The 25,512-nt window shown below is 42.9% G+C and overlaps 1 protein-coding gene across 1 annotated transcript in view; it reads right to left on the bottom strand.

Annotated features, from left to right (window-relative positions):
- Positions 1-5,381: 5,381 nt before the first annotated feature.
- atf3 (activating transcription factor 3) overlaps positions 5,382-25,512 on the bottom strand; it is a 31,733-nt gene continuing 11,602 nt past the window's right edge. The window contains exons 2-4 of the mRNA XM_068044989.1: positions 11,927-12,165; positions 11,626-11,733; positions 5,382-6,186 (exon numbers count right to left, since the gene is read on the bottom strand). Coding sequence (XP_067901090.1) covers positions 5,989-6,186; positions 11,626-11,733; positions 11,927-12,157 — 537 coding nt within the window. The 5' untranslated portion in view covers positions 12,158-12,165 and the 3' untranslated portion in view covers positions 5,382-5,988. The remainder of the gene's footprint in view (positions 6,187-11,625; positions 11,734-11,926; positions 12,166-25,512) is intronic.

Below are 25,512 nucleotides of genomic sequence, written 5' to 3'. Positions count from 1 at the left end.
CAATATTTATTAGTCTTAAAAATTGTATTTTTCCACTTTATATAAAAACTTTTAATACCATTTTTAATCATTATTTATAACTGTTCAAAATGGTGGGCACAGTTATTTTATAATCGTGCAATTTTGGTAACTGAAGAGATAAGAAAAATGGCAAGTCACAGCTCACCTGTGACTATGATCATTTTAACACTTCACAAGAATCTAATGAACTATTTGGAGTAAAAGTTTAAAAGATCAGTAAACCAGCTGTGGAGTCAGCAATACTTGAACAAATGGCTGAGCAATAAGTTTGAAAAGCCCATAGTACCTACAAGGTTCTGCGTGGATATATTCACTGTTTGAGTGACACCCAACACCCATGGGGACTTGGGAGGGGAGTTTTTTTTACCTATAAATTTGATCACGTCCAAGTACAGGCGGTGTGCATGCAGCATGTACCCATTTACATGGTCACAAGGACCACCCAAAATTGGTGCACCTATCTTATTATATAGAAACAGGCACAAAACCAGCACTACCCACACTGCTTATTGGCTAACTGCCTGCTTGGTGGCTAGTGGTGGTGCAGGCAGAAATCGGGTCTCCCTGATGCCACTTAAATGCTACCTGCATCTCTTAAAGGGGAGGTGGACTGTGGCTGCCAGCTACAGGAAATATTCTGAAAGTCACAAATGGCTGGGTGAGCTGCAGAAGCAAGAGCCCCCAGATTTCTGAATGCAGCATTGGAGGCCTTTGTCAAGGAGGTTGCTAGGAGGAATCAGACTGCCCTGTCCCATCCCAAGATTCTGCAGTCTGCCAAAGGGGCAGAACAGCTAGTGGTTGCACACCATGGCTATCTGAAGTGGCCTCAATGGAAGCTCAGCAACCTAACACCCCCCAAGCTGCAGCTACTGGGGATCTAGCTCATATGAGCTGTAGAATAGTTAAACAAGCACACAAGACAGGCACTAGAGTTTTGTACAAGGGTGATTCTTCCTTTATGTTAAATATTATCAATGCTCAAATGGTAAGTGATGAATTATGTTAGTATAGTAAACTTTTGTAGTGTAATTGGAGTTGGTCTTAGCATTCTTAGTTATCTAAGGGCAAGATCCCTGAAGTTGGACTGCACATGGGCATTCAGATGATGGTTGTAAAGAGTATGTGAACATGGATTGTTCAACGGGACTGTTGGAAGTATTGGGAAGAGTCATCTGAAGTGCTCTTCTCTCAGTTGTCTGAGATTTCTGGCAGCTGGCACAACTGGTGAGTGAAACTGTTCCTGTGCTTCCTCCTCCTCCATTTCTTTCTACCCTTGTGGTGTTAATGGCTGGTCCCTTTGGAGAGAAAAATTATACAGCATGCATCATACCTTGTAGTCTCATTGTTGTCAGTATAGACCACTTCAGTGACTATGCCCAGTTTCCTGACATGAGTCATGAGCCACGTGTTGAAAGGATATCCCTTTTTGCCAAGTTGCCAGCCTATGGCCTGACAGTGTGGCTGAAGTAGAGCTGGAATAGACAACTGGTTTGCATCATAGCTACTGCCAGAAAACAGGGCACACACCTGCATTATCCACTGCTTGTTGTTGCAAATATGCTGGATGTTGAAGCAGTGGTATTACTTCTTGTTCACGTAAATGCCAGCCTCTTCATGTGAAGCATGCAGGCAATATGTGTGCAGTCCTTCACCACTTACCCCCTTGAGAAAGCTGCAATCTTTGCAAAGCTGCTGCTGTCTCATGTCTCATCCTGTTTCACTTAGTCCATGGGGAAAGAGATGTGGTTCACTCTCTTGGAATAGACAGTTTCAACCACTTCTCTTATGCAGCAGTGGACAGCTAACTGGGAGATGTCGCTGATATCATCTGTTACAACCTGAAAGGAGCCTGTAACTTAGCAATTAAGGGCCAAGGCTACAAGCAGTGCTGTCCATGCTCTGGTTCAGGGCATCAGCAAGGGTTGCAACAAATGACACAGCTCAATTACAGCCTCCCTGCTGAAGCACAAGCAACTCACACATTGAGGGGAATTTTATGCTTGCGGCAGGGGTCTCGACGTTGGGGGAAACTGACACCGAGATCCCCGTGCCCCCTCTTCTGCGGAAGGCCCGCTGAATTTAGTGCCAATTAGGCACTTAACTGGACAGTGGCAGGCCTGCCATAGGATTTAGGACCCCATCACCGCAAGTCCCAGCCTTGCAGAGCTGCCGGCCAATCAGAGGCCAACAGGAGAGGCGGTGGCTGCTGCTGTAACTGCGGTGACCAGACACCGCAACGACACTGGAACCAGGCTTAAGGTAGGTCAGGCCGGGTGGGGTCTCACGGGGTGGGGTTGTGGGGGTGGGGGGGGGGGGGGAATGTCAGCAAGGGTGGGGGGCTCCCTCAGCGGGGGCTCCCCCTTCCCGATGCTGGGTCCCTCATTCAGGCACTCCACCAGGTTGATAGGAAAACTGTTGGCTAAAGATATACACTGGATGGGGCCTCCTGCACGGCGTCATTCTCCTCCCTCTTCTCTAAACTGTTCGCTGGAGTTTTTTTTATGTTGCTGCTCCCCCCTCCTCCTCCAGCTCCAAAGGCAGACCAACCAGAGCACCTGTGAGGCAAATAATATAGCTACCAGGAAAACAATCTCTGCTGCACCTCCAAAAAGTTGTTCTGAGAATCACCAAAAAAAAAGCCCAGAAGTCTGCCAGAGCCTAACAGGATATGCCAGCGACTTTTCTGGATGGAGGTCATGATTCTTTCAAATAGCCTTCCTGCAGGGCCCTTCCTGTTAACGCCAGAATTTGCTGGGCGAATTAATGAAATGTTAAATCAGAAGCTGCGCATACCAATTTTACAAAAGCGTCCTACAACCAGCATAGGACGGCCTACTTACATATTACAATGAGTACAATGCATTTTTTCATCAGGCTCCTTGGATAACTGTGTTAGAATTTGCTTGGTATCCCATCAAAGTTAATCACACCGCAATGTGGATTATCAGATAAGGATTTGTGCAAACATCAGAGGTTAGCTGGAACAATGGTGTTTCCACACAGCCAGCCAGTCATCAAATTATGCATCTGGGATGCCCAGGGCATCTCCTGACCCTTTGTATTGCCAGACAGGAGACATCGGGTAAAACTGAATAACAATCAAACTATCAAGATGGCCATTATGTCGGCCTTAGGAGGTTTGGTGAGAAGGAACCTCAGTTCAATATACATTCTGGGCATCATGTGAGAGGATTCACATTAAGGGGAAGACATCAGAACAAGTAACAGGCATTCTTGGTTAAGCTGTCAGAATGGTCAAAAGTCCAGCCTACAGAAGCCAAGCCCGATCACCCTGATGATGATGATGATGGCATCCGTCCATCTTGAAGAGATGATGGACTGCGCCAAGGTGCATATTACTTCTGGATTGAACATCCTCTATGGTGACTGTAGAGGCTGACTCATGAGTGGCAATCCCTTCCGTAGCTGGCACAGTTGAATAAAGGTGGCCTGAGGTCGACTGATGTTTTTTCCCTTCTGCTGGGTTCTCTTTTCCACCATCTGGCCATTTCTTTTGTCGTTTGCTTTTTCCACGTCCTTCCTGACTGCCATTCTCTGGTCAGCAGCAAGGACTTCCCATGCATTGAGTCCAATCCCCGTCAACTTAAGGTCTCTCTTGTAGACATCCTTGCATTGCAGATGTAGGCAACCTGTTGGTCTCGTGTTGATAGCAAGCTCGCCATTGGGCATGTCCTTGGGGATGCAGCCGTCATCCATTTAGCTCACATGACCCAGCCAACGGAATCGCCGCTGACTCAAAGGGCAAATATGCTGGGGATCCCTGCATGTTGGTGTACTTCTGTATTCATGAAATGCCCAATATCCATCTGGGGCAGCGGAGGTGGAAACCGCTTAGCCGCTTTTCTTGGCTTGCATAAGTTGTCCATGCTTCGCTACGTTAAAGGAGGGTGCTGAGTACACAAGCCAGGTACACGCAGAGCTTTGTATTTTCTGTTAGTTTGCTGTTGGTTCACACTTACCTTCTCAACTTTGACATGATAGCTGCAGCCTTGGTGCTGATTTTGGCATTAAGGTACAAATTGCTGGTAATTGTTGATCCAAGGTATGTGAAGCTGTTGACGACCTCCAGAGTGAGGTTGTCGATGTTGATGGAAGGTGAGTCTCTATATCCTGGCTCATAACTTTGGTCTTCCTGACACCGTTTGTGATAGTGACATTGACTGCTGATCACCTTGGGTCTTCAGGAAACCAGGTTGTATGAGTTTATTGTGTAACCGAAATAATTACTGCATTTTTGTGTCTGAGTAATAACCTTGCATTCAGGCAACACACTCAAGCCTGAACCACGAGGAATCATTTAACTAATTAAAAGAGAAGTCCTTACTGACTGCAGAGCATCTGACCCAATAATGCGTGTGGCAGACCTCCATTGTTTGCATGTGTCCAAACCAGTGGTTGGAGCTTGGGGCCCTAAAGGGAAACGTCATTAACTAAGTGTGATGCATATAATTAAACAGAGGTAATAGGCTCGTGTGGAGGTGTTCTCCCCTACGCTACCCACCTCCACAAACCTTCTGTTGAATAGAAAATGAATATGTTAAATTAAATTCATAGGTTTTTTTTCCATGTGAGCAACAATTTTGACTTTCTTGCTAATATGTGTAGTCAGCCTCGGTAGTTCATTAGCACTAGAACTATCAGTCCATCTTTGAGAAGATCGGACACTGTTCACCTACCCCGGTGAAAAAACTCTTGGTTAGTTAATTTGCAGAATTCTTCTGAAAACTATATAGTGGAGCCTGTGGCCCATCCTCCCACCTCTCTGTTACTGGGAATATGGAAGATTGAATGTGGAATGGCTGTGAAGTGAAACATATAGAAAAACAGGGAAAACCTGGTGGAATAAACTTTACACAGTGGTGCAGTGGTTAGCACCACAGCCTCACAGCTCCAGGGACCCGGGTTCAATTCTGGGTACTGCCTGTGCGGAGTTTGCAAGTTCTCCCTGTGTCTGCGTGGGTTTTCGCCGGGTGCTCCGCTTTCCTCCCACCACCAAAGACTTGATGGTGATAGGTAAATTGGCCATTGTAAATTGCCCCTAGTGTAGGTAGGTGGTAGGGATTACTGTAGGGTTAGTATAAATGGGTGGTTCTTGGTCGGCACAGACTCGGTGGGCCGAAGGGCCTGTTTCAGTGTTGTATCTCTAAATAAATAAAATAAATATAAAAATAAAAAATAAATTAAAAAATAATTTGACAAAAAGGACCTAATAGAGTTGTAACAAATTATCGGACAATTTTACAGCCCCAAAATGATTACATAATTATAATTACAACTATTATTCTTTCAAAAGAAAACTGAAAACAAGAAATTTCAGCTATAAAATTGACAAAACTAAATGATATGACAATTTTTTATTATTAAATGTATCAAATGCACACCTCAACTATCACAGTGTAGAAAAAAGTTATATTCTAGATCTCCATTAAAATCTTTTTAGTACTTGTACATACATGCTTAGATTTTGTGCTAACATTGCTTTCCCTTCCAAAAGTTATGTAACACACTCAATAATATCCTGTACAACTGGCATAAATGCTACAGACCCGAGTAAAAGCTACAAGGTATAAGTGTCACACAGTTTCAAAGTAATACCATAAACACGACTGGCATGCTGGTACATGATCTGGGCATCAACAGCAACAAAAGACAACAAAAGGCATGACGCCTGCGTCAATAATATAAAATAGTTGTGCAGCCTAATGTCAAGGCAGAGAGTATGTGTTTTTTCCCCCTGTTTGCATGCGGTTTTAATGCAGCGCTTTTCGAGGTTCAACAGTTAATAGTGAAACAGAAGATATCAATTATGCAGAAAGTGCAAGCTCTTCTGGCTAATGAACAGTTTTGCCCTAGCAGGTTAGTAACATACTAACGTGGAGCTGCTTCTGTTCTTGGCGTCTCCAGGGAGACGGACTCTGTGGATCCATGATTCATTTCCTTTATGGTTTAATTCTGTAGTGTTCCTTCTTTGATCTGTTGAATGAAAAGATTTTTCTCGTCCTCTGGAGTCCTCCCATTCTGAGCACGGACTATACATGTAGGCCTGTGCAGGTTCAGCATGTAAATCAACTGCTGTTTCTCATTTTTCAGTTCTTCTATTTGTGCTTTCAGCTCTGCATTCAGAGATTCCAGTTTTTCTGACTCCTAGAGGTAAGATATCACATCAAGTACTTTTGTCAGTTCTTCTGGTGTAGTCAGTTTTTTTTAAAAGATCTATACATTTTGAGTGTAAGAATTACACACCAAGATACTGTAAATATATTCCTCACTTTTTATGCATGTCTCTATTAAATTAAGATAATTGAAACAAGTAACCATTGCTCTCAATGTGGTGAAGGTCCACCCACAATGTTAAGTAGGGGGTTCCAGGATTTTACCCAGTGGCAGTGAAAAAGAGTGATGATATATGTCCAAGTCAGGATAGTGTGTGATGTGGAAGAGAATCCGTGTGTTAATGCTTTGCTTCTTGACTGGATAAGTATTGTTTGATAATAAACTGATAATTTTGTTGTTTATTAAAGAAACCCGGTTGGTGTATTTTATTCTGGAATAAAGAGTAGAGAAAACATTTTTAAAATATATGTTGTGACCTGCGGAGAAGTGGGACTAGGAAAGACAGTGCACTCCTCTCATCTCAGTCATAACAGACCACATCTGGAGTACTGTGTACAGTTTTAGTCTCCTTACTTAAGAAAGGATATAATTGCGTTAGAAGCAGTTCAGGGAAGGATCACTCGACTGATTCCTGGGATGAAGGGGTTATTTTATGAGGAAAGGTTGGACAGGTTGGGCCTGTATCCATTAGAGTTTAGAAGAATGAGAGGTGATTTTATTGAAACATATAAGATCTGAGAGGACTTGATAGTGTGGATGCTGAGAGGATGTTTCCCCTTATGGGAGAGACTGGAACTAGGAGGCACAGTTTAAAAATTAGAGGTCTCCCATTTTAGACAGAGATGAGGAAAAAAATTTTCTCAGAAGGTTGTTAGTCTGTGGAATTCTCTTCCCCAGAGAGCATTGGAGGCTGGGTCATTGAATATTTTTAAGGCAGTGTTAGATAGATTCTTGATTGACAAGGGAGTCAAAGGTATAGCAGGTAGACTCCGTGTGTGGAAAGGGATTCACTCAGTTAGCACATCTACTGACGCACCAGCGAATTCACGCTGGGTAGGGCCGTTCACCTAAGTGTGTGGGAAGGAATTCACTTAGTCATCTACCCTGCTGGAACACCAGTGACTTCACAAGTGATGCAGGGGCTGGATTCTGCTGTTAATCACATCCAGGAATATGAACCATGTTCATTCTGATGGTTGAAGAAAGATCTGCACTTTCCACTGGTGTTAGGACTATTGAACCTTGTAACATGATTACGTTTTATAGATTGTGATTTCACAATCAGATCAGCCATGATCTTATCAAATGGCAGATCAGGCTCGAGGGGCCGAATGGCCTACTCCTACTTCATATGGGCGGCACAGTGGTGCAGTGGTTAGCACCGCAGCCTCACAGCTCCAGCGACCCGGGTTCAATTCGGGGTACTGCCTGTGTGGAGTTTGCAAGTTCTCCCTGTGTCTGCGTGGGTTTCCTCCGGGTGCTCCGGTTTCCTCCCACATGCCAAAGACTTGCAGGTTGATAGCTTAATTGGCCATTATAAATTGCCCCTAGTATAGGTAGTTGGTAGGGATTAGTGTAGGATTAGTATAAATGGGTGGTTGATGGTCGGCACAGACTCGGTGGGCCGAAGGGCCTGTTTCAGTGCTGTATCTCTAAACTAAACATATGTTCATATATGTACTAACACATAAAATGCTGTATGAGCAAAATTTGTTTTTCAGGATATTATTTGGAATGTTATTCACCATTTCAATAGTTTTAACTTTCCAGGTGATGCAGTCCCCAAAAAACTCCCCTAAACTATCCAAGTGCAAAATTTCCAATAAGTGCTTATAACTTTGTGGCATTTCGGGAATATATTGTGCCCATTTCTGATTGGTTTACTGATGGATTTCTATAACAGGCCTATAGCATTGTTCCCATGACAGTGACCTCACCTACCACACTGGCTGTTCAAACAATTCTATTGATGCTCCAAATATGCAGGAACATGCCAAAGTGTATTTTTTCATTAGTGTATCTTTTCCCTCAGAATATATAAGTATGCATATTGTTGTGGAGTCCCCACACATCTGTCCTTCTTTCTATTTGGTCATATTTAACAGCCAATAATGTTAATTTCTTTTATCGACTTATTTAAATCTAAATGTAAATAAATAAGGGTCCTGGCACCTACCTCCTTTAACAAAAAATTCTAAATGGTTTGCTCATTCTTGGCTTAAGAGAGTTTAATCAGTGTTGAGGTTAGAGACAGATGGCTAAAATTTTAATTGAAGTCCAGTTCATACTGGTTGATGGTAATGGTCTATTTTTTGAACCAAATTATTAAGAGTGATGGGGGAAGGGGGTGGGGGCAGGGTGGTGCAGGAGATGGTGTCTGGTTTTGTGTAACAAGCCAATGAGGATTCCCAATTTTATCAACAGCACTGTAACACAATTGAGTTTAGCATCACAGTCACAATGGATAAGTTTAGTACAATAGAGACTCCGCTGTAGGAAGTTGAACTTTGGGGGATTGAGAAAGACGTTAATGCAGCTGAACTGGAAAAAAGATCGTTAAAAAGGACAATTCTTGGAGGCGTGGTATACTTTGAAAGCACGGCATTGTGTATTTATAAGTCAATTTACAACACTTGAAAATAAAGACAATATGTGAACAAGGGAAGTGATGCAAGTAACAAGAGTAAAAAAAAAGGCATTCCTCAAATATAGACCCTCAATGGTGGACAGGCAAGACTACAAGAATTGGTTGCAGGCTGTTAGAAAACTGGCTTAAAGGGCAAAAATAAAGAATGAGACTTGGAATGCAAGGGGCTCTATGAGTACATTCAGAGTAGAGTCAGAGCAGTTGGGCTTTGAAAGGCACTTATAGGAAGATGGTTTCAGACAATCTGAAAAAGCAGATAGCCAGAATTATTTCTCTGTATCTGTGTACATGGAAGAAATCATTGACCCCTGGAAACATAGGTCATTTTCCAGGAAATATGAAAAAAAAGACACTGGCAATTACTGGCAGGTAAGTAAAAGAAGCATTGCAAGCAGTGAGAGAGGATAATCTCCACAAGACTCATGGCTGACAAAGGAGGATACTTAAGGAATTGGTCAACTTCTAGTGGGAAATTTAGGGAATCATTAGAATCAGAAGCTAGACCAAAGGACTGGAGAGATGGGAAGGTAACAACTGTATTTTTTTTTTAAAACAAGCAAAAAGGATACCTGACAACTACAGTTCAGTATGAGAGCTATTTGTCCCAGGTATAATATTGAAGATTTTCTAAAATGGGGTATTGTGAAACACATTGATGAATGTGGAGTGTTCAAGGCAGGTCACCATGGCTTTTAGTGGAATGGTAGGTGGGCAACACAAGGGAAGATCCTACTTGACAAATTTGTTAGATTTCTTTGAGAAGATATTGAAGCTTGTGGATAATGTGGGGAGCTGGTGGCATAGTGGTGATGCTACTGAACTAGAAGTGTAGGATAATGCCCTGGGGACATGTGTTTAAATCCCACCACAGCAGCTGGTGGAATTTAGATTCAATTAATTAATAAAATCTTCAATTGAAAGATAGTCTAAGTAATGATGCCATGAAGCTATATTTGATTGTTGTAAAACCCATCTGGTTCACTAATGTCCTTGAGGGAAGGAATCTGCTGTCCTTACCTGGTCTGGTCTACAAGTGATGCCAGACTCACAGCAATGTGAGTGACTCTTACCTGCCCTCTGAAATGGCCTAGCATGTCACTCAGTTGTCAAGGGCAGTTATGGATGGGCAACAAATGCTGGCCTTGCCACTGCTCACATCCCATGAAAGAATTTTTTTTTTTAATCTGGAATCTTGGGCATTTATCTGGAGCAGTGTTTGTCCAATAGGTAAACCACTAGCCACATGCGGCTAATTGGGAACCTGGATGTGACTAATTGCATTTTTGAATTGTAAATAAAAAGTGAGTAATAGACACTGTTGTTAGGCATGTGATCTCAATACTCATTCATATGGCATATGCATGTGTAATTTAATCCTTTTGTGTGTTTTCTGATAATATTGTAAGATTAAAGGCAGAGCGTGCAAGTGTTTTTGACTGTTGTGAGTATCTTACATAGTTACTGAAAGGTGGGGTTGTTGTTTGTTAAGCACATTGCAGGTAAATGTATTTCACTTGTATCTGTGCTTCAGGCATTTTAAATACAACTGAAGCATAACTCCCCCAAACGCCTACTTTGTGTTCCAACTCCTTGAGATAAAAGCCAGCATCCCATTAGTCTTTTTGATTACCATTTTGTACCTGCCATCTAGTTTTTAATGATTTGTGTGCATTTTCACCCAAACCCCTTTGCTCTTCCACAGTTACTAATCTCTCAACATTAAGAAAATACTCAAATTTGTTTTTCTTGGATCCAAGGTGTGTGTTGGGGTAAGCAGTTTTATTCACAATGGCTATTATACATTTTTACAGTTACCCCTGCTGAGCTCCTCCTCCGGTATAGACCCAGTGTCCCTTATTTTAATTCTATGCATTGAATGATGGCAAGCTCCAACAACAGAGCAGGGAAATCTCCAAGTGCATCAGTAAGGCAGCACTGAGTTTGGCAGCAATCACTGTTAAAAATAGTAGTGGTGATCAATTATATTGTCTTGGAACATGATAAACTTTACAGCATGTCTTAACTGAATTGGTTTGGTTACGAAAAAGCCTCTTCAGCAGGAGATAACTAAAAAAAAGAATTGGTCATGTTTAAGCCTGTCTCTCATAGGGCACCCAGAAAGAGGGGCAAGTATTCAAATGTTAATACTCAGCCAATCCAATAGTATTTTGATTTAGATCATTCACTGCATATTTAGATTGTGCTGACACTTTCTGGACAGCTGCAATAACAGAACTGGGAGTTAACTGTTGTGGCAATAACACCTCTAAATGACCAAGATAAAGTGAGTCCTCAGATTGGACCTCAGTCTAACTCATTCAAACATTTATGTTCCATTATTAACACCTGTAAATCCCAAATTGGTCTTTCTTCTTTTCAATTTCTTTTTCCTGAAAAGTTCACCCACAAGTAACTAATTATTTACTTTTTCTATATTCCCTCAGTTCTACCTCAACCTGAGACTACAGTGTGAAGTTCAATGCCAAATAGTCTGCATACTATGTCTGATACTGAGACTGTGAGCGTGGGAACAAGGTCAATCTATTGTGAGGAATAACACATTTCTGGCTATGGATCAGTTTTCAGGTTTCACCCACCCTTACAGACATGGCAAACTATTAGACTGGCTGATCAAACATTATTACTGTTTAGAAACTACAACATGCAAAAGAGCACAGTTTTTTTTTTACTGTAAGTAATTTTGACAGTCAGTGGCCAGGTGAAACAAGCCCACTTCTACCAAATCAGAGCATGCAGCTTCCATAAGTACCCATACCTCATACCAAGCAATTGTATGCTTATTGAGTGACATGTGTACATACTTTTTGCAATATGTCTGTCCTTTCCTTCTTCTTATTTCGACATTTAGCTGCTGCTATTTTATTTCTTTCCCTTCTTCGTCTTCTCCTCTCATCTTCCTGTGGTGTCACCTGTAAGAATGAATATCTAAACTTACTATTTTGGAATTGTAAGATGGCAGCAGTGCCTCAAGATCTAAAATAAAACAAGATCATCATTTATTTTAGGTCACAATTTAGTTTGCGCTATTGTAATGCTTTAGGTTCAATATTCACATTATGATATAATTTTAGTATTCCCAAGATATACATTTATTTAACGTACCTTTTTATCCACTGCCTCATTTGAGCTCTCAGTTTCTATTAAATATTCCATGGTTGATGCTCCATTTGCTATCCGTTTGCTTTGAATGGCAAATCGCAGCTCTTCTTTGACCAAAGGGGTAATGTTTGTAAACTCATCAAATACCAAAGACATTGAAGGCGAAATACATGGCACGACTGCTGCTGTACTGACATCTGATGCAGATCCTTGTCCTATGTGTTGGAGCATCATGGTGTTGGCTGTTCAGAAGAACAATGAACATGAAATTATTTCAGGTAATTAGATTAAAATTAAAGTTTCAGGTATTTGTTTCTCACCTTTTTCCTCAGTTGTGCCCCGCCCACCACCACCACCACCCCCCCCCCAACATACCACATGCCATTTATCAATCAATCTAGAATATGCCACTAAGAAATATCCAAATGTCGCCTAGATTGATTCTCTCTCTCCCCCTCTCCGTGGGCAAGTGCCTCATCTATATCCAGCCCAAAAACCCAGTTGAAATGGAAAACTCTAAAGTGGAAAATCACAGGCCGTGAACCTAGATACCACTCCATGGTGCAACACTTTTATTTTTGGTAACTTTTTTTAATTGCTATTACTACCATATAAAGCTTACATAGCTATTTCCAATATACGATTGATTAGTAATTGACAAGGGTACAGCATCTTTAATTCATTTGTCTTCCCAGGATATCTCTCTGCTTTGAAGTTTTCATATCCATACTACTGTCTTCTCACAGGTCCTCAGATTCTTCCACATAGCAGCAGGATCAGTTTCTTAGCCTGACTGCTGAGGCTGTAGTGACATTAACAGGCCGAAGTCTTAAAATCATTCCATGTTCAACCACTAGGAGATTTGCTCACACCCTACCCTCTTTCTACTCTACTTTCTTCCCTACACTCTTCCTCTAGACGATGCTTCATCCAGTGGCCTGAATAAGAACTACTGAGATTCATTACATTGGCTCAGGTTGGTTGGCGATGCTGGTTTCTCTGACCTTGAAGTTATACAACGGAACACTGAAATTCCTAACTTTACTATTTTGAGATGGTCTTAACCCATTTATTTTGGTCAGATTAACACCTCTGCTAAAACAGTCAGCAGTTTGCTACTTCCTAACCTCATGTAAATAGTGTCATAGATTCAAATGCTAAATAGCTCAGTGATTTGAACCAGTTACCTGATTTTAGGTTCATAAGGCAAATGGCTTGGTTGATGTGCCGCATTGCTGCTAACCTCTTTTTCTTAGCAACAATACACATTCTGTGGCCTTTATCTCATTTATAACCCTGGTGACAGGATGAGGTCAACACCAAAATGACCCACTAGTATCCCACTTGCACAAAGTGGAGTAACAGTAACACAGCCTGCAGATTTGCCCTTGTTCTAAACCAGGGTTGTCCAATCTTTTCAGGCAGAGGGCCGCATTACGATTTTTGCTTGGCCCAGGGGGCTGGTGAGCAAATTTCAAATGATAAAGGCATTAAAAATTTCTTAATAAAAACAACAAATGTGCATTTTGTGAAGAAGCTTTAAATGAGAAGACTAATTTATTGACTTACTTTCTTGTCACTATATTGAAAACTGATTTAGTGACATACCTGTCAATTTCTGCCCTCACACGTGATGTAGCCATGCAGAGTATTCTGGATAGACTTCCATCTGTCAGGAGAGACCTTGCTGTCTCTCACCCCTCTCTGTGTGTGTCTCGTTCTCTCTTCTCTTCCCCTCCCCTCCCCTCTAGGGGACACAGATTGAAAGTTTTGTGCAAAAGATGCAGGGGAAATATGAGGAAGCACTATTTTTTTTTAACGCAGTGGTTGGTAATGACCTGGAACCCGCTGCCCACAAGGGTGGTGGAAACGGAGGCAATGACATCAAGAGGAAGTTGGATGGCCACCTGAGAGAAATAGACTTGCAGGGCTACAGGAATCGAGCCAGGGAGTGGTACTGACTGCAGAACTCTGTGGAGAGCTGGCATGGGCTCAAAGGCCTCCTGTCTCCCTCTCTGTCCAAACCCATGTCTCCAGTGTTCCCTGCTCAGTTTTCCCTGTTCCTTGCTCTCTATCCCCACTCCCCCCCCCTCCCCCCTTTCTCTGTCCCCTTTTTTCTCCATCTCCCTGCCCCTCTTTCGCTTTCTCTCTGTTCCCCTCTCTCCCCGCACCACTCCCTCTCCTAGAGTTGCGGAGAATGAACGCTCAGCAGATGGTTGATCAGTTCGGTTTTTAAAAACCTCACTGTCAATTTCAAAGCTGACAGCTGCTGACATCGGGAACAGCCGTTTTACAACAGACTCGGAGTTTTCCGGCCGGCTTCTAAAAAAAAAGTCAGAGCCCGCCGGAAAACTCCGAGTCTGTTGTAAAACGGCTGTTCCCGATGTCAGCAGCTGTCAGCTTTGAAATTGACAGTGATGTTTTTCAAAAGGCCACTCTGACAGATGAAGGCAAAGGGAAATGTCTCATCTCCAGTCAGGGCAACGATGAGGAACGGCCCCGGCAGCAGTTTACACCCGCGGGCCAGGTGGAAACGTTTGGCGGGCCGGATCCTGACCCTGACCAGCTGGCCGTATGTTAGACAAGCCTGGTCTATATGATGGTACAACTTTTTTTATTGAATTAAATTGAAGAGGGTTTGGAGAACTTTGCAAGATTTGTATGGATTGGTGCAATTACCAAGAAAAGAAATATGATATTAATATTTGGGTGGTGTGGTCATTGTGGGACACAGGTCCAATCCTCCATTTTAACCAGTTTTACAATCTCAGCTATGCTGCTTGTGCTGAGGCCAGACATCAAACTCCCTCCAGAGGGCGGGTGGAGGAAAGGGAAGAGAAGAAAAGGAAATTTGTGACCAAACTGCCTTCATCCATGTCCTTGGGTTCCCAAGCTTTTATCTTTACAGGTGACATACCATGGAGTTTCAGGAGCCACGTCCGACTGCCGATTTAGGAATATGCACTTCTGGCAGGAATCCTCATCCACCAGGAGAGAATGTTGGGAAATCAATGACTTTCCATCCCAGAAAATTGAAACAGTTGAGTAGGTTCCAGTCTTGTACTTTCACTGAGTGAGGCTGCCCAACAGAAGTGCATATTCATAAACAGGCCCTATAAAAAGATTAAATCTATATTCGTATTAATTTGGATATATATCTTAAAACATTGAGAAAAATCAATCTTGGGATTTGGATGTATTTATTTAATCATCCCTAGGCTAGTCTTTTAAAAACAATATTCTCAGCTTCTCAATATTCTCACTAAAATGGCCATGATCAAGTGTGAGCCTTAACGGTGACAGTCACTCGCCTTTGAAGTATGATTTTGCCTTCTATAACCTAGGTGACTGAGGCCAATTGTTGTACCTCGTTCACTGCACTGGATGAAATCAGCTACCTCAGCACAAACTGAAGACCAACCTTGGCTTCTATGACTCAGCTGCTTATTAGATACAGTAATCTCAGACAACAGGCTGACAATGAAACAATGAAACTGGTGCAAAGATGGAAAAAATATGAAACAATTTTCATGTTGTCAACTGGATCTATATTGTTGCTTCCCCATCAACCCCCACCCCCTCCCTTAGGGCCCTTATGGAAAAGCTTTTCAGTACATTGTGACTAAATCCAAACACAGTTTCTGGAGATGAAATGATGAAAGTATTCTAACCCTTGTGTCAAACAATTCTTCCACAAAGTCTGCTCTTATTGTGAAACTTGTGCAATACTCTATTATAAATCCCAATGTAAATACTGGCAGAGTTGGTTACTCTTTATTCATTAATGAATGAACGTCCTTCTCCTGCAAGTATTGTAACCCAAGAATTAATCTGGAATTGGCACCATGTAAATCTACCCAGAATTACTTCAAGGCAAATTTGAAGAATGTTGTACATATCCAGGCAACAGGGAGATGTCAATGAAGGGATGTGACGTCACACCACAAGTGCTTTTATGAAGATCTAATATAGCTATAGGATTAGAAGACAGCTGTTCCTTGACTGCTCAGCATGAACATTTGCTCAATGTAGCCCTGTCATCACCTCAGTGATCAATTATTTATCACTGTTACGTAAGTAAATAGGAATGTTTTAGATCAGATCTCAGGGTTCCATCCTGTACAAAGCACTTCCGCCTCCATTCCTAACAGTTCCCACCATTCGGAATGTGTTTTTTTTTTAGTAGTTAGGACAGTATGATGCAAAGGATTATATGGGTTTGAATACACTATGGGTATGTGCCAGCTATTCCCCATATGCTGAACTCTTGACCTCACTCAGATATAATGAGCAGATAGTGAGTGGAAGTGCAGATACTGGGGGGAAAAAAAGGGAAAAATAAAAATGTGCGTATTTGGTTGCTGCTTATTTCAAAGTAGATGTATAGCCCGGTTATGGGCTATATCTATATACACTCAATTTCTGTATTACCAAAAATGTGCATGGAGATCAGAAAAAGGGGAACTGAACAAAATTTCATGAAAAGAGGAAGTTTTTAAAAAAAAATTCATTCATGGGATGTGTGCATGGCTAGCATTTATTGGCCATTCCTAATTACTCCCAATTATGTCCATGCAGAGTTTCCACCCATGCCCAATGGCTAATCTGGTGAACCAGTGGAAATTCTCAGCTTGTGTATATAATGTCAGCCTTGGCTTAGTAGCAGTATTTTCAGAGTCAGAGGTTGTGGGCTCATGCCCCACTTGAGCACAATATCTAGACTGACACTTCAGTGGGGGAGTGCCGAGTTGTTGGAAGTGCCATCTTTCAGCTGAGGAGTTAAATCAAGAGATCCCAATGACATAATGTGACTCTGATTTGAATTCATTCATTAGGGACCATGTGAGAGGAGAACGGTGCTAGTGGTTTCTGTGAAGGGAGCAAGGAAAAGGTGTGTTTGTAGTGAGAATGAGCGGTATGCCTACACCATATGGATACTGTCGGAGAAGGATCTCGCGAATAAAGTGGGAGGACAAAAGAACAAACACGAGTGTCCAAGACACGGATATGCCAAGTCTGATAATATCAGCTGAGATGGACAGGACATGTCAGAATGCCCCACTCAAGACTGCCCAAACAGGTGCTCCAAACAGAGCTCCGCCAGGGAACCCATTCACACGAGAGCCAAAGGAAACAAAGACAATCTCAGAGCCTCGATGAAGGTCTGCTCTATCAATATCAAGACATGGGAAGCAGATGACCAATCGTGCCCAACATGGCGATCCATCATTAAAAGTGGTGTCAAGACTTTCCAATCAACAGGAGCAGGCACTAAGACAGAACAGTGAGAGATGGTAAGAGAGGGCAGCTGCTCGAGCCAATAATCCGCCATTACCTCTCCTGGTTGACAACTGATGTCCTCACTGTGGGAGAGCCTCGAAAGCTAAGATAAGGCTCATAAGCCATCCGTGAATCCACAGCCAACATTGACATCTCACTTCCACAAGAAAGAATCATTCTTGAGACGGGGGATTGCTGATGATTGGAAAGATCTATTTGCAAACTGTGCTATTCGGCTTGTCCATAAGCACTCACACCAATGGATCAACAGCAATAGGTCTTGCAGCACTAGGCAAGATCTAACCACAGAAATGATGACAATCTCTAGCATGCACATAATGTGAATGATAGTTAATTAAAATGTCTGCCACTAAAAATCAACAGCTATTCATTTATATGATTGCTGTCTTATATTTAGAACCAAAATTGATAGAAATGAGCCTTCTAGCAGTCTATAACACTGCAGACTGAAACCCATCCCTTACAGGATAATATTAAACAACTTAACATGTTTTTCAACAGATGCTTAGTAGTTTATAAGTTGTCATACCAAAGACAGAGTTTATTAAATAATCTGGAGCCTTGGGCTATAGCCTATGATCTCACTTCAGCATGCAAATGTGAAACCTTTCTGATGATAGACACAGAGCTCTGGGCATATAACATGGTGTCTTCATACAGAGTCACACTAAAACTACAAATGAAAGGTCAACACTGCAGTTTTTCCTCTCATTAAAAGTCTTACACACCATTTATATTGGGAATTTGTGTCAACTACACTGCTATGGTCATTCACAAACTACAGAGTTAAATATAGCTGTTACAGTAGAGGTGGTGTGCACCACAAATCATGGTCTTTGGCTACACTTCTAATGGCAACATTATACTAGCCTCCATTGCAAGCATTATTGCCACTACTGTGACAGGAAGAGACCACCAAATAACATGGCACCCAGACCAAAAGAACTGTTTCTGATCACCTCCATATAGATAATGAAGCAGTCTTACGATCACTGGCTGTATAAAAACCTTCCTTGGTGAGGTACAAGTCCTGAATAATCGTAAGTATCAACTTTAAAGTAAAAGGCATATTAGGCTACTGAAAATAATTGCAAATAAATAAAATAGGGATAATTTTAACACCCAGAAGAGAGTGAGGAGACAGATTAACTGAATCCAGATTCAAACATCACATCTAGGCCAAATACAGAGCAGGCAAGACTGAGCAGGCAGTCCCAGAATGCAAAGGTTAAATGGAATTACCTTATTTGTCAGGGGCTCCTTTTTAGATTTATAGACCTTTGCAGGAAGAGTTACATGTGACTGTGCAATTCTTCCCTAAAGCCGGGATAACTGACAGATAGTGGAGTATATTGTGTATTAAAAAGGGTACCTAAGGGAGCTCCTGTTGATATCCATGTGGGGACAAACAATGCAATAGAGAAAGGTCCAAGCTCATGAAACATAAGCATAGAAAGATGGTGCATAACTTTACAGAGCATGGTGATCAGGTTATTATTTCAGCTCCCCTACTGCCATGTAGAATGCTACCAAATAGAAAAGCAGAATTATGAGTTTCAACACCATATTACAAAGCAGGACAAGGAGGATGATGATACTCTTCATTGGGAATTGAAGTCAGTTTCTTGGAAGACCAAAGCTTTTCATTAAGGATGAGATTCACTTGAGTAAGTGAACTGAAACTTTTTACTGTTAATGCAGAGGAAATACTTAGGATTTCTTTAAACCCATTGCACTAGTGGGGGAGCAAAAATAAAAGAGCAGCGTGATTCCAAACAAAGACAGCATAAATTTAAAACAGTGTAAGCGGTACTTTACCTGTCCAGTTGGACCCATCAAAAAAGAATGGAATCGGGGGCATCAAATCATTGGGGAATTTTATTAAATGCTTCTATTCAAAATATTGAAAGCTTTAGAAATAAGTTAACAGACTACAATTATATACTGCAACTGAAAACCTTGAGCTGATAGACCTCATCAAATATGGCTGGACCCGAATTTCACACATTTCAATGTACATTGTTTAGAAAGGATAGGGTAGATATAGAGAGAGGAGGTGGAGTGGTCATCGTTGTTAGGAATGGAATAAATAATGGAACAAGGTGTTATATCATCAAGTGGAAAGAATATTGTGGCGGGTTTCAACAAATACTTTCGGCACTAAAGAGCCTCCAAAGTGACCGGGAGGAGTCTTAAACCGAAAGCCGGTGTAGCTCAAGATGGCATTTTAATGAAAGAGTTGAAGCCAGCACTAGGAACGGCTGCCTGCAGGCTCATTAAACAGCTGATTGCCACTTACAATGCCGAAAGCGGTTGCATGGCATTTTGACGGCTAGTGCTTTAACTAAACCCCCTCTTCTAACAATAACCAGCTGTTTGGGGGTAAACAGTGTTGATGTCGATTTCAAGTGCTATTTAAAGGGATACTCATCATTTCGTGTTCAATAATGCTGGAGCTGTGAAGAGGACCACTGAAACACACAAAGCGACTATTTGGGACACTTTGGGTGGAAACTTACCAGTCCCGTCAAGGCGGCTTTGACAACGGAACCGGGAGAAAGGAATATCGGGAGGGCCTCAGCTCAGTGGACCGATGAGTTCATGCCTCCAGCCGGTGTTGCTGGAAGAGGGGTGGAAGTAGCAAGGGCCTCTCACCCAGCAGCAGCGGGTGGCCAGTTTGCATATGCAAGTGTCCACTTGTGGACAGGTTCTCCTTCCCGCCGCCACCCCCCTCTGCTCCCACGGAGGGTAAAGCCCAACAGATGCCTGGAGGCAGCTGGTCAGGGGGCCCGCCAGGCCTCTTGTACTTACCCCACCCCTACAACGTCCACTTCTGCCACAGGGCCATCCTGTAGAGCGGGTTCCCCTCCACAATGATGATCGGCAGCTGTGCCATAAATACTTCTTACAATCTCATGCATCTTCCAATGACATCTCCACCTTGAGGCGCCATCCGTTCTGCCTGCGGCAGCACTATCCACCTCTCCCAGTGGAGTTGCCAACATTGGGCCCTCCCAATGCCCAGACAGGTGCCTGTTCTGCCCACCATCCTTAATTGCCAGAGGCAACCGTTAGACCACACAGGCAGGCAGCCAGGCATCACCAGCAGGGTTGGGACCCGCTTTTGTTCCTGACCTCAGAAAATCTTCAAAGGCAGTAAGATTTCGCCTAAAAATTGTTTAGAGCTGAATAGCCAAAACTTCAACACTATCAACATTTATTCTGAAATTCTCTGAAGTCTTCACTTAAAATGAGTAAGTGCTGTGTTACTCCACCTTATTGGGAGTCACCAGGAGAAAGCAAGTGCTTGGTCATAGGCATCTTGCTAGAGGTCTCCTTCATCTGGATGACGAATGGGAGGAGGCTGTGAGGCCAGGTGGTGCAGGACAGAGGGACAGCAGGATGAGGTGACAGCCTTCCCATATGCAGGAATAGGACATCCTTCCTCCACCAGGATCTCTAGTACCGCACGCAAGAACCTGTGTGTCATCTCCCTCTGTCTCGGAGCCATCCTGAAACATGCCGCTGTGTCAGCCAAGGTACTCCACACCTTCAGTGGAAGTGGGTCCAAGAAGTCCACATATACTGCTTCATAAAAATTGTTTCTAATCAGCATTTGAGTGCTCAACCTGTAGACCAGTATCGTAATCAGTAATTGGGACCAAAATAGTGTGCTGAATCCAGACTTTCAAACAGGCTAGTCTAATTAGCACTGCATCCATTTAGTGCCTGTTCTCACCCTTTGGCCAAAATAACCCCAGGATCAGTCAATTAATAATTATTGCAGTTCCAGCAAAGTCTTTATGTGGATTTTTTTTTTTTTTAACTGCTTTAGCAGTCCCTATCGTTGTGCAGTTGGTTGTCCTGAAATACCTAGACTTGGACAGGTAGAACAAATCATGACGTATTTGGAAATACTGTGAAAATGTATGTTACAATTGTGTAATAATTGCAGACAAAAAATGACTATTAAGCCAACATGTTTTACAATTTACATTATATACTATAATGGAGAATTAAAATGTTAAATCGCAAAAATCAGGAGGAGTAAAGCTCTTACCAGGACCTTCCAGCATATTAATACTAAAATAAAATCCAGTTACTAACAGGTATAAGTGCCAGGCCAGTTGGAACTAGCCAACACTTGTGTAAATTACATTTAATAAAAATGACAGATTGCTTGTCCCAGTCTATTAAATTGTCTTTTCTTCTGAAATGGAATTACTGAGGCAAGAAGCATGACTGAAACTGCAAGCGACAGGATTTATACTTTTGAAAATGTTTGATCTCACAATTTCATTATTCAGTTCTAAAGCACTTCCTTTTTGAATGTCCCTAACTTTGGGGAAAGAGTCAGTAATTTCATTTAATTACATAGATAAAGCAACAAAGTAATATAAAATTAAGATTTGGAGCTAATCAGTCAGCAATGTGGGTGGGACAAAATACATAGACTGATGTCTGGAGCCTTTGATGTGGCTGGTGGACAGCTCTAGGGAAGCACAACTGATATTAAATTAATGCAGCTTAGTAATTAAATGTAATTAAAGGCTGATTTTATTTTCAGGTTCGACGTTTCTGAAAATTGTTTAGAACTGAATAGTTAAGTTCTGTTGACAAGTTACACGATTTCCAGATTTAGATGTTAAAAATCTTTGGCCCCACTTAGCCAGCAGAAGTGCACTGAGGTGTGCTAGTGACCTCCATTCCTAATCCCAATGGAATATTTTGTGGTCATATAAATACTATGTGTGGGTGTCTTTGCCACTATGGGTGCAACTTGGGTGCCCATGGTAGAGAAAGAGCAAAAAAAGGAACAATAGCAACCAATTGATGAATTGGTCAATACCATCAGCCACGAGTATTTCTTTTAGCAACATGCCCATTTGGCCCCCATTCATAAGCAAGTCACTATCAATAATGGAGGCAGCATTTAAACAGGGGTCCAAACCAGGGCCCAAGCCTGCACCACACGGTGTGCCTCACTTGTGCTGCTGAACTAACTTGTATGCCAGGTTCATCCTGGCACCGAGGCTGCTTGGCAGCAGAAGTTGAAAGAATTCCCGGAATTGCCTCACATTGACCCTGCTCCTTATGTCTGAGGCAGATGGAAACGCCACCTGCTCCAGACCCAGTTCAAATGGGAGGCCAGTGGAATTGAAAGCAAAAACCCAGTGCCCCTAGTTTCCACAAGAAATTCTGACTGTCAGGCCTCTCAAGCCTGACTTCTACAATTGAAGCATCATTGGTACTGAGGAATTTCAGCGCCATATTATTTAATAAGTAGATTTAAGCTTGGAAGCTTTATTGGGGATTATATTATAGCAGAAGTTAAAATCTTGAGGGTGCAGAGGAGATTCACCAAGATGTTGCCTGGGCTGGTGCATTTCAGCTATGAAGAGAGACTGGACAGGCTAGGGTTGTTTTCCTTAGAGCAGAGAAGGCTGGGGGTGGTGGTGTGGGGGGAGAAACCTGATTGAGGTATACAAAGTTATGAGGGGCACTGATAGTACAGATAGGAAGAAACTTTTTCCCCTTAGCAGAGGGATCAGTTACCAGGGGGCAGAGATTTAAGGTAAGGGGCAGGAGGTTTAGAGTGGATTTGAGGAAAAGGTTTTCACCCAGAGGGTAGTTGGAATCTGGAACACACTGCCTGAAGGGGTGGTAGAGGCAGGAACCCTCACAACATTTAAGTATTTAAGTAAGCACTTGAAATGCTATAGCATACAAGGCTGTGGGCCAAGTGCTGGAAAATGGGATTAGAATAGATAGATGCTTGATGGCTGGCATAGACACAGGCTGAAGGGCCTGTTTCTGTGCTGTATAACTGACTCTATTCAGCTTCATATACTGTACAGAAGTGCTGTGGATGCTTTCCCTCCCCTGCCCCATAGTCCCTTTTTCTCCATTCCTTCTCACCTTCTGGATCTGTGTTGGGCAGGAGCAATTGGTAAATAGCTATAGGTAGAATTGCTTTCAAATAATATTTAAAGAACTCAACAACCACTGAGAAACACCTTACGTTGTGATTTTGAAATGTGATTTTTGATGAGGACCATATTTTAACAATATTTAAAGACAAATAATCATGCTTGTGTAAATGTTAGCAGGCAGGCTTGGTTGCTGGAAATGACCATTATGGAATTTTGCTGCAGTAGGGATAGTACTGAATCTGCTGCAGCACAAATTCACCAATGCTATTCTTTTTGTTTTGATAAATTAAAACATTTTTACATCCAGACACAATCATATGAAAATGGCATCATCAAGTTATGGATTTGTTGTGTATACTGCTGAACAGCTCTAACAGAGAACAATGTCTCTTTAAAAATGGAAAGTTGAGTTCAACAACTTTAATGCTTTTCAGCAAATCACATAATAGAAAACTGAGACAAATGTGTTCATAACAAAGCCTCTACCCAATGTGCAGCTGGATAACATGAGAAACGTTAGGCTGGATTTTACCAAATGACTTGAAATCCCAATGCCAGGGTCATTTGCAGGTTGCACAGTCACATGGACTGGTGACGGGATTTCCGTGGCCATCTTCTGTTTTGCATCCAATTAGCAGCTGGCCAATAATGGGCGGGAGTTAGTGCAGGCAGGGAGATTAATGCCACTATTTTTCAAGGCCAGCCTGCACTCTTCGTACAGGCTGTACACAGAGGGCAGAGGAAGGGTTGCAGCAGGAGGGAACTTGTGGAGGAATGGCTCCGTGTTTCAATGACACCTCCCTGGAGGTGCTCCTGCAGGTGGCAAGGAAACAGGGGGAGGTTCTGTTCCCAGTGGATTGGAGGAGAAGGCAAGCAAGCCTGACAAAGGCCTGGCTGGAGATGGCCAAGGAAATTAGCAGCTGCGGGGTTGTCGCACAAAGTTGGGTGCAGTGCCAGAAGTGATTCAGTGACCTAGTGAGGTATGGTAAAGTGAATGGCATGCATGATAGCAAGGTGGCAGCCCTGCATATCTTGCATGACAGCCATGAGATGTGAGGTGGCTGAACCATGCACAGGGACTCACTGAGGACCACTGTGTACATTGAGCTGCAAGGGTTGCTTCACATCAGAGGACCATGGTCAGTCAGAGGTTCCTGATGCAATGGCAAGGATGAATGACTGCTTGCGACAGGCCTCCCAATGGCATGATGGCCTTTAACGTGGCACAGTCTGACCAGAATAAATGGGCCAGAGTTGTGTGGCATTGTGTACTTCTGTTGGTGCAAGAGAAGCGAGCTTATAATGCAATGAAATAGAGACGCATGAGAGGTGGCGTGCCCTCCTTTGCTGTAATAACGCGGAGGGAGGAGGAAGCGATGGAGATTGGTGGTTGCAGCAGGTGAGCCTGTCACAGAGGGCAAGGTGGGTTTGGAGCCGAGAGAGAGACTGAGAAAAGTGATGGTTGTGGATGCAAACCTTTCTCACAAGTCTTAGCAGCAGCACCTCGGTAGCCTGTGATGACCACATAAAGCTCCAGAACAAGGACAGACAGGAGGATGTGGGTGGATACAGATATTATAAATCACCAATCTGGTCTCTCCTGCAGGGCCAGTAGAGGATGAAGCGTTACCGAGGGCATCGGAACCACCCGAGACCTCATACGAGGAGTTGCAATTTGAGGAGGCACCATCACATCAGTCCAGTGCACAATTCACCAATGCAGATACTTGCACGTCAATGGGCATTGAGAACAGATTGCACCAGCTGGTAAGCACTGCACAAACGTGCAAGAGCAGATGACAGGGACAGTGACAGGTCCGGCCAGGCCTCATTCGAAGTTAGAGGACATAGCCAGCAATGCTCAGCTTCACACAGATACAGACCCTCAGGGGTCATCAGCGAATCGGGTGCTTATAGGAACAGCAGTGTGAAGTGTGTAGGCTTCTGTCAGGGTTCCAAAGGCTGTTCGCTCCCATGCGCAGACAATAGAGGAGTCCATCAATGCCATGAATGATGCCATATCTCTGGCATATGAGCACATGACATCCTCTATTGACAGAGTGGCGACCCTCAGAGCCACATGCAGCAGACCACCAAGTGGATGCATGAGGTACGCACCAGCGTCCACAGTATGACCTCATCCTTGAACAGTGTAGAGCGCTGGGTTGGTGAGATGGCCGAGAGATGGAGTGGACCCATTGCCAGGTGTTGCTCCACTCCAGGTAAGCAGGGGAGTGCAGGTGGGCCATGGAAGGGTCAAGGAGCAGATGGCTGAAGGCTATGAGGGCTCTGCAAGGTGCTCCTCGGTCCCTTTGATGGTGACACGAACATTGCAGCCAACCTTGATGACAGTGG

Source organism: Heterodontus francisci, chromosome 13 (genome assembly GCF_036365525.1).
Source record: "Heterodontus francisci isolate sHetFra1 chromosome 13, sHetFra1.hap1, whole genome shotgun sequence".
Lineage (NCBI taxonomy): Eukaryota > Metazoa > Chordata > Chondrichthyes > Heterodontiformes > Heterodontidae > Heterodontus > Heterodontus francisci.
This window is presented reverse-complemented; position numbering and strand designations above follow the sequence as displayed.